This window comes from Limulus polyphemus, unplaced genomic scaffold (genome assembly GCF_000517525.1).
Source record: "Limulus polyphemus unplaced genomic scaffold, Limulus_polyphemus-2.1.2 Scaffold1345, whole genome shotgun sequence".
NCBI lineage: Eukaryota > Metazoa > Arthropoda > Merostomata > Xiphosura > Limulidae > Limulus > Limulus polyphemus.
Window position 1 is genome coordinate 198,121 of NW_013666955.1, and position 10,393 is coordinate 208,513.

The 10,393-nt window shown below is 29.4% G+C and overlaps 1 protein-coding gene across 4 annotated transcripts in view; it reads left to right on the forward strand.

Annotated features, from left to right (window-relative positions):
* LOC106463192 (phosphoinositide 3-kinase adapter protein 1-like) overlaps nucleotides 1-8,869 on the forward strand; it is a 49,894-nt gene extending 41,025 nt beyond the window's left edge. For all 4 annotated transcript variants that reach the window (XM_013923189.2, XM_022390641.1, XM_022390638.1 and 1 more), the window contains exons 8-14: nucleotides 838-960; nucleotides 1,551-1,711; nucleotides 3,085-3,222; nucleotides 3,852-3,966; nucleotides 4,866-4,948; nucleotides 5,510-5,879; nucleotides 7,117-8,869. In XM_013923189.2, coding sequence (XP_013778643.1) covers nucleotides 838-960; nucleotides 1,551-1,711; nucleotides 3,085-3,222; nucleotides 3,852-3,966; nucleotides 4,866-4,948; nucleotides 5,510-5,879; nucleotides 7,117-7,769 — 1,643 coding nt within the window. In that variant the 3' untranslated portion in view covers nucleotides 7,770-8,869. The remainder of the gene's footprint in view (nucleotides 1-837; nucleotides 961-1,550; nucleotides 1,712-3,084; nucleotides 3,223-3,851; nucleotides 3,967-4,865; nucleotides 4,949-5,509; nucleotides 5,880-7,116) is intronic.
* The last annotated feature ends 1,524 nt before the right edge of the window (nucleotides 8,870-10,393 follow it).

The following is a 10,393-nucleotide window of genomic DNA, read 5'->3' on the forward strand; positions in this document are numbered from 1 at the left end:
AATTTCCTATCTTCATAAGGAACCTTTATTAACTGTCCACATCTAGCTGGCACAGTGTTGTCATATAACTAACATGTTGTTGCTTTGAAAATGACAAGTGTTTTTTTTGCTGTATGTTAACCAGTGGAATTGATTCAGTGATTTCAAGTATTCTGCAAGTGGTGATATTTTTTTGAGGACTTAACTGTGATGTAATAAAAGTTAGTTGGTTTAAATGAATATTGGTGATATTATTATCGCTGATTCAATAAAAAAAAAAAAAAACATAGAAAGCTAAACCATCGTGTAAATACTTTTCAAAATATATTATTCTTTTTTAGACCTGGATTCGTACAAAATTTCTGCTTGAATTTGATTTAAGTCAAATGTATGTTGCACGTAATATATATGTTATAAAGGTTCTCAATTACAAGGAAAAATAAAAGTGGCCATATCTTATCCAAAATTAGTAGTTCATTAAAATACTGGAATTCAGAAACAATAAGTAGAAGATCATTTCGTTCTAAACAGGGGTGGTACAAGCCTCTTTCTAGTGGGCTAGACAAAAAATTGAGGGGAGTGCACTCTACATCTTATGGGAATACATACTTTAGTACTTAGAAAATGAGCCAACTTTAAAAATAAACACTTTTCATTGGTTGTATGAGATACAGGAGAGTCTGAAGTACATCTTGGAATAGCTTCAGCCCTAGAAAGCCCTCCCTTACTGCTTACCCTAATTGTAAATTCATGATTTTTTATTCAACAAAATAAGTAAATGAAGTTAAGTGGAATTGTATACTGAAACAATAAATTCGTTATTTATTAGTAGTTTAGAGATGTTTTCTTTTATATTAGAAAATTTGGAGCCTCATGAGAAAGTTCTCTTGGGTATAGAAGAAGATAAGAAAAATGAGAAAGATGAACAAGTAAATGAAACAGAACTTCGTAATACTTCAACCACACAGCTCTCATCTTTAAGTATGTTTACACAGCTGTTTTACTAAAATGTGACAGCTCTTAAATAATGTTATTAAACCTCTTGTCATACAAATAAATCTATTCTATAATGATTAACTATGTAATTCTCTCTAACTTAGAATTTACCTATAAATATATCTATTTACATGTCTGAGAATGCTTAAAATTAAATATTTTTCCAATCAGGGTGAAGAAATGTTTATTGGTTTTTCTGAGAAGTTAGCTTCATGTCAGTTCAAACAATGTTTTGGGGTGAAAACAGTTTATGATTTGTTTATATTAACTAATGGTATGTGCTACGATACAAATGTTTTTTGTTTTTTTTTAACTTGCCACATGTATAAATTATCAAAATTATGGTGGCTAAGCACTCTCTTAATGTGAAAAAGCTTTCTGTTACCATAATTAATTCATTGATTCTGAATTTTTTCTTAAATATTACCATATATATATATATTAAAAAAGGATTTTTAAACTAAAATATTTCCATTTCTGTAGAAGCATTGAAAAGGCTGCTTTACCCTTCAAACTGGTAATAAAATTTTGGTATGAAGTTCTTACAAACGATATTTGATTTGTTAATGTTTCAGATGAATCTGCCAATCACCGTGAACTAATTGCACTAAGTACTGGACAAAAAGAACTACTAGATATTCTTGAAAGTTATAAAAAAGGAGCAAGATTTTCAGAGGTTGAGAAGTTGTTCCTTGAATGGCAGATGCACCACATTGTTCCCTCTGAAAATTCTATAGTAAGTTTTCCAATCCACAACCAAATTGTGGTTACATACGTAATATCTATACCAAGTTTTCTTTTCTGTTTATTATAGATTAACTAGGATTCTTGATGTCTAGGTAACTGGAACTGATATATGTTTCATTTAATGATAGCAATACCAAAAGTGATTTACTGAGGCTAACTGATGATAGTGAAATGAACACCTGCAATTTCTTAAAACACTTAACCTGTTCAAAAACATAGTAGTTTTAAAATACTATCGGATAACAATCAACCAAAAACAGTTCACAAAAATATCATGTAAACTATAGCATAACCAAATTAATTTTTAAACTATCTTCAGTTAATAACTCAATTAAAACTGACTTATCAAAATGATTATTCCTTTAATTATAACTGTGATTTTGTAAGACGAATTTTTAGAACAATTTTTTTAAAATAGTTTAATTACTCAAAATTTTGGAAATAATTTTTATAGGCTGCAATTGTAAAAAAAAAGTTAAAATATGTCATCAACCAAAATTGGGAAAATTGTCACATTTTTCTGCTCTAAGATTTTAGAAAATATTGCTTTTTTATTTTTCATCATTCAAAAACCTCCCAGTAGCCATATTCTTAAAAAACATGATTAGGTGAGATTACTGTGACACATGGCCCTACAACACTTTTTTTGAACTATCATCTTTGTGTCCTTATTTTGATAGTTTAAAGAACTTTTATATATTAGTAGTTATCTGAATAAAAATTATTTATAATTTAATATCTCTGAAACAGTACCTTTATCATTCAGAAGTTAGTGCTTCTTTTCTTCTTCTTCTGAAACCATAAGTTTATCATCCACAAACTAGCGTTACTTGTTTTTTTATTAATGAACTTGTAACTTTATCACTCGTAAGTTGGTGCTCTTTTCCTTTCACTTATGAATCTGTAGCTTTGACTGGGTTAAAATAACTGTATTATATGCTGAGTTTTTAGAATTTCTCAATAAAACAATTAACTTAGAGGGTGAAACAACTCTTTTCTCTAATTAATTAAAATTCCTTGAGGACCAACACTACAGAAAAAAGTTAAACTGAAGTGTTTTGTTTTTATCCTAGTACTAGTTACTTTTCAATATTTAAAGTTGTTTGAGGACATTATTTATTAGATAAAGTTCTTTGTGCACCTTCAGTTATTTTATGTTCACATTTGATTTCTGACATTTATTAGTACTTCACCAGAAACCTTGTTTAAGGCACATAATTGTCTATGCAAGTGTTCATTTTAAAAATTGCTATTTGTAGCATATAGTTCATATAAACTGAAACTGCAAGTTTTTATTTATTGTTTTTAATGTTTAAAGAGGAAATAATTTCTCAAATTTAAATGATTTATTGACAATTACAGGAAGGGCTGAAGAAACTACGTGAGATTTACAAGCGAGCAAAAAAACAAAAATACACTAAGAGACAAACAAAAAATTTCTTTGAACTTCAAACCATATTTTCATCAAAACTTGGCCGAAAGGATGTGTTAACAGCTAAGGTAAAAAATATTTCTTTACAGATTAGCTGAGATCCATAATGATAATTCTGTTTTGTCTATTAACTTGTCAAAATTTGAATTTGGAAGGAAAGTGGGAGTGTAAAAACCAGTCACATTTAATGTAATAGTCAAACTTCCAATTTTAATTACAATGATTAATTTCTGTGATTGAACCCAGTGTGATAAATAATGATTTTAAATTGGAACACAAAATATAATGTGTTATAACAAAAACCTTTCATTTATTACTAATTAAGTTATTACCAGAAGTCCATAATTTCCATCTTAAAAATATTGTACTTCTGTGTAGTGTATTATTTTGTTAGAAAAACATTAAGATTAAAGTTTATGATGGAATGTCTCATGTTGTTACGGATACTGATGAAATACTTGGTTTTGTTAAAATCAACAAACTTTAAATAAAAGTTTGTGATGGAATATCTCACACTTTACAGACATTGAAAAATATTAAATACTTTTTTTTTATCAAAGTCAACAAGATTTAAGTAATATTTGCTTAAGATTTATGTTTGATTATGTAATTGCATTACAACAATGATATAGAGAAATAAACTTAAAAGTTAAAGAATTACAATCTGACTAATCACTAATTTTTATTATATTTGTAGCAACATCAAAGTATGTCCTCTGTTGCTGGGAGAAAAGATGGACAGAAAGAAAATGAAGATATTTTACAACAGCGTATTAGTACTTTAAGTACCCTGTCTTTTACTAGCAGTTCCAGTAAGTTTTTGCTTCTAAGAAAGACAACCTTAGAATTTATTATTCATTCACAGCAGCAGAACATGTACTTCAAGACAGCACCAATACAATAGTGTGTACATTTATTAGAATACCCCAATATTCCTCTAGAGTTAGTTTTGTTGTGCTAATGATAGAAAACCATTGTAGAGTAAAATGTTGGAACCAAATCAGCAAATTACTTGAGTTTTCATTTTTTCCATGACTTTAACATGCTTTGCATTTAATTAATTCAAGTTTTAAGAGACAAGCAACACATTACCACAAATAACTTTTTATGCTCTTTTTTTCATATTCTTAATAGTGTATACTTTGTTAAATTTGATAAGCTGTTAACAACATATACCTGTAACTTTGTTAGTATTGGAGTTGTAAAATGAACAATCATTTAGCCTATTAATAAACAATTGATTAAACATTTTTTCAAGAATTAATACTTTTACTTTGGAAAGAACCTTAAGCAAATTTATAGTGTTCATTTTAAAACGTTTATAAAATTTATTAAAAAAATAACAGTTTTCTAAATATTTCCTTTACCCAGTGGCTGTACTTGATTTTCCATAAAGATTGTAGTACATCATCTGGAGTCCATTATTTTCTCATAGAAGTCTCTCAATTTTTAAAATGAAAAATGTTAATAATATGTCATTTTAGGATTTTATTTCACAAATATATCTTAATTTGTATATCAAAGCCAGATTGTTTTTACACACACAAATTGGTGCATTATTGTATTATATCTTTTTTCAGTATCTATCTCTTTATGATGTTGGATAACTAAAAACAAATATCAGTGTGATAAATAATTGTAACATTTTAATAGTATTGATGAAAAAAAAAAAAAAGATACACCCAAATTCTCTTTTATAACATTTTTCCAGGTTCATCATCAATAGATGGAGTGAATTTAAACAGTAACTATGACAGTGGGAATGACTCTTGTGATGATTTAGTTCGCTCAAAAGTGAGTATACAACAAAAATACTTTGTATTCTTAATGATATTCTCTTATGAAATGAAATGGGTTGTAAAAGAGAACTTCAATATAAAACTTTTGTTCTCTTGAAACAGCAAAGTTCTTGGAAATAGGAATAAAGTTTAGGATGCCTTAGCATGTAGTAGCGTATGTTTCTGGCTTAAAAACAAATATTTAAATCATATTTACTGAATCAGAATGAAAACTTAAGTATTTTTTAAATAATAATAAACTTTAAAATACCTTTAAATGGATCAGTAAAAGTGCGGTTGAAACATGTCATTTGTTTCTTTTGATGTTTACAAGCTGGTGCTGGTGGTAACAGTGGATAAATGAGGATTCATTATAATTATATATTGTTTTGAAATGATGAGCATTCAAGTTTAGCCACTTTTATGCAATAAAAACTTAATTATAACTACTGTGATTGCTAGGTTTAATATGTAATTTTATGTTATGTTTTTATACATTGGATCTATTTTTATGACTTTTTATTATAATTTTAATATATATATGTATTTTTACGTTAAACTTCAAATTTCTTAATAGGAGGATATCACAGTGAGAAAAATGGTATCTGTGAACGGACAAACAAATCGGCCACCTGTTCCTCCTCCTCGTCCACAAAACTTACGGAAACTATCCATACAAAAGTCTTCCAGTAGCAAGTCTTCAGGTCGACTGGTCAGTCACCAGCAAAAATTAAATAAGTTTGAAAACCTTACATACAAGAATATTCCACCTGTTATGGTGCCTAACAAGATTTCTTCACAGACCACAGCCTCTGAAGAGAATTCTGAGTCTATATATTACAATTCCGATGCTTATTATCTGAAAACAAAACACACTGAGTTTCCAGAGAACTCGACAAAAAACAAGAGCTGTACCCCAACTCCACCTTTAGACATGCTACCCTCAGGTATGATTCTTTAATCTATTTGATATCTAAACTTTTATAGTTACTGTTCCTTGTTACAGCCTCAGAATAACAAATGAGGAGCTATCCTGGAACTCTACTTTTAGACATTTTCCAGATTTGCATAGTAAAATAGAGCATATTTTGTTAGAAAGAATCACAATGTTAATGGTTGACTGTAATTTAATAATTACCTTACTCTTCTTAAGCAGTTTGATATTAGGTTTTAATATTTGGGGCAATGCTATCATAACACTGGGTTTGGTAATGTTCACTGAACATTTAAGGAGACAAATACTACAAGTATAATGTCTGCACAAAAAGTGCTCCATTACATTTTTACAAACACCATACCATCTCTACATGTTCCATATTATATCCCATCTCTACAAAGACTACACTATAGCTTATTCCACCAGACTTAATATTACATTCCATTTCTATAAGAAAAACATACTATATCCCATCTCTACATACATTACACTATAGCTCATCCCTCCAGGCTTAATATTACATTCCATTTCTAAAAAACCATACTATATTCCATCTCTACAAACATTACACTATAGCTCATCCCTCCAGGCTTAATATTACATTCCATTTCTAAAAAAACCATACTATATCCCATCTCTATAAACATTACACTATAGCTCATCCCTCCAGGCTTAATATTACATTCCGTTTCAATAAAAAACCATACTATATTCCGTCTCTACAAACACTACACTATAGCTCATCCCTCCAGGCTTAGTATTACATTCCGTTTCAATAAAAACCATACTATATCCCATCTCTACAAACATTACACTATAGCTCATCCCTCCAGGCTTAATATTACATTCCATTTCTATAAAAACCTTATTATATCTCATCTCTACAGAAACCATAGTATATAATCCTACCTTTGTGAACACGATACTGTATTCCATCCCTATAGCCCCATACTACATTCCATATTTATAAAGACCATATCATATCCTATCTGCTACAAACATTATTCAGTATCCTATCTCTACAAACACCATATTATATTCCATTTCTTCAAACACTGTACTGTATCTAGCCTCTAAAAAACACAATACTCATTCTACTTCTACAAACTTTAAGTTACATTCAAGCTGTATAAATTCCATATTACACGTCTTTTTTGTAAATTCAGTGTTACAGCTTCCTTACCATATTCTGTTTTTATAGTTTTTTCTCATATAAATAATAAAATTGTATGACTTCCTTATTACAGGTCAACTGTTTAAAGAACTTAATGAGCAAAGTCATAGGAAGTACAGAACACCTGTTGAAAGAACAAATTCAGAGAGGTTCTCAAGAAAACCATCTGGTACTTCACATATGTCTGTGCATTACCAGCTTAGTACTTCTGACAGCTGCCCTGCTCTGAACCTTTCAGTTTCAGCTGAAGATTATACAACAAAAGCAAGCAATGAGAAAATGCTGCTCCACAGAAGTGATGAATTGCATTATGTTATCCCCCCTCCTCCTATTGCAGTCGTGAAAAAACATGAAGAATCAGATGTCACTCTTCATTCTAATCATGATTATGCAATTCCTAGAAAACCTGAACAAATAGGTAAGATTTGCAAAGAAGAGAAAAGAATAAATAAAGTTCTTGTTCTACCAAAACCAGTACCACTTAATAAGGACAGTGACAGTGAATTGCATTATTACAATTTGCTTCCATCTAAAGGCTTTAGAGAAATTCAGCTAGGTGATGATATGCCAGATGAACCACCACCACCACCACCTGTTGATGATTTATCAACATCATTAACCTCTTCTGGCTCACCTTTTAAACCTGGTGCTCCACCTCTTCCACCAAGAGGTATGACTGCACCCAGGCCACAGATGAATATGAATTACAAATCTAAATACAAATAAAAAATTATTTGTCTCCTCAGGTGAATAGATTTATTACATATAAAATTAATTGACAAGATGGAAGTCTTGTTACACTGAAACTATCTCGAAGAAATAAAATTTGTTACATGTTACTCTTGGCACAGTTGAGAAATATCATCTTACCAGATAGATGAGTTTTCCTTTTTATCTCACAGGGTGTATGATGTGTTACCCAGCAAATTATTACTGCACAGGTACAACAATTATCTGATCAGATAAAAGACCTGTCAATGTAGCAAGTGTTTCACCAAATTAAATAATTATGATCTTATCAGGTGAAAAGTTTTGTTGCATATATGAAAATTTTAGCAAAATGGAAACTTCAAAGCATGTAATAATGCTTGAATACATGTAAAAGAAAAATTAAGAATATATAATGAAAATGGTAAAAATTACTTAAATTGATTAGCCAAAAACTTATTATTTGCAATGACTTGAAGAAAAAAACCCATTAGACTGAACTATTAGCTTAAAACATGATTCATAGTGAGGAGTTAATCTGACAGATAAATAAATCAAGTTGTAAGTTCTGAAAGAAATTCTTTTGTCTTAAGCAGAGAAACTTCAGTACTTCAAATTCCAATGGAAATATTGCTGTATTAAACTATGAAAATAATTTATATTTCAGCTGTGATTGAAATACTGTTGTCTTAAAGAAAAAACTATTTCAAGCCTGCTTGAAGTAGTTAAGCTAAGAAAAAATCAAAACATCAAGATCTAGTTGAATTACTTTTTCTTAAATAAGTAAAAAGGATCAATGTTTCAAACTTTAGTTAACAGCATTATTGTCTTCACCAATAAGAGAATCAGTACTTCAAGCTATAATAGAAGCATTGTTTTCTTTAGCAAATAACTGAATCAGTACCTCAACCTTCAACAGAAATACTGTTGTCTAAGGAAAAAAAAGAATCAATATTTCAAATTGGTGTTTGAGATTTGCAAAAATTTGTATGGGAAATATAGTAATGAGCAAGCATTTCATCTTTTTTTTTTCTGTACCAGTATGTTACTACATAAGAGAAAGTAAATGAGGAAAAGAGGGATATATGTGTGCTTAATGCTATGTAATCAATAATACCTTTTACCACTACATTGAACACATAAAAACAAGAACATTACCCATAAAAACACATACCAAACTTAGTAAAGAATAAGTAGAAATAAAAACAAACAAAATTTGGACTATTTTTAGGGCATAAAATATTTTAAAAGTCTTGAAAAATAAGTGATGTGTGTGTATTGTTGTATGCTAAAAAGCCCTAACATGTTTGGTGAACTTGCTACTTTTAAAGCTTGTTGTGTTAATAATTAATTTTTTTGTTTCAGTTTATATTTTGGAAAATAGTGTATTGTTACAAAATTCATACAGAGACATATTTTGATAATTTTACTGGCCAGGATAAACTGAATGTTTCACATTTTTTGTTTTGCAGTGCAACAAAAAGGGACCATATATAAACTTTATGTTAAAATTCTTTTGAATGATTTATTTATTTATTAAAAGCCAGGCAATAGAAATGTTTTTTGAAATGTAGTATATTATTAATTTGTGTTGTATTATATTTTTGTAATACATGTGATTTTGTTCAATACCTGGTTCTGTAGAAACAAAATAAATTAGGTTTTTCTCATCTACTAGCAGAAAAATCAAATTTCTTGATAGTTTATGTATATTGTGTACAATATTAGATACATTTTCAAAGCTTTTCATCACCAAAACTGACATAACCTGCTTGAAAAAGATAAATTAATAATTCACAAAAGTGTAGAACCAAAATAATTCCAGAGGGGGTTTAAACAAATTCATCAAGCCAAAGTTTCAGAGGTATTTTTCTTCCTGTCCAGAGCCATACAGTTTATCACCTGTATTTATAAATAACTAGCAAAGGAACTTGGCAATGCTGAGCTTAAACAGTATTGCTACAAATGTATACCTGGGCTTCCCCTTCTTCTATTTTGAGCCATAACACATAAACAGTTCATCCAATGCAAAGGTACCCATGCTATGCATGGCATTAAATTTTCAATTTCAAGTCAGCTTCAATTATTTTTCTAACCATTACGAAAATTCAGTAAACCAAATTAACATAAGACAAGCTATTACCAAAAATACAGTTGTAAATTCATACATCATGGGCCAATGTCTAAAACACAGTCAGGCAATTTCATATAGGACAAGCTATTATTCTGCTGAAATTTAGTAAAAGAACTCAAGTGGAATCTCCAGAGATTGAGTTTAAATGAATAATCAATCAGACAAACAGTTTGGTAGCCATTTATGTGTTACCACCTTACTGCTACAAGTTAGGGCTTAACTGAATGAAGAGGTCAGTTTGTCATATTGGAAATTATTTTGAATTGTTAAGAAAATATGAACATTCCCATAAAACGTGTACACACTAGACAAGATGAAGCAAAAAGAAAACACTTTTGATGCCACACGTTCAAAAATCATAGTTTGTGAACTGTAGCCGCAAGTAAAGTTATTGCAATATAAAATGCTCCTTTCAAAGAATAGTTTTTGTCAAAAAGTTATAGACTCCGTATTCTATAATTCCTTTATATTTTATTTTAATCATGTATTGTAAGCAGATTTGTACACA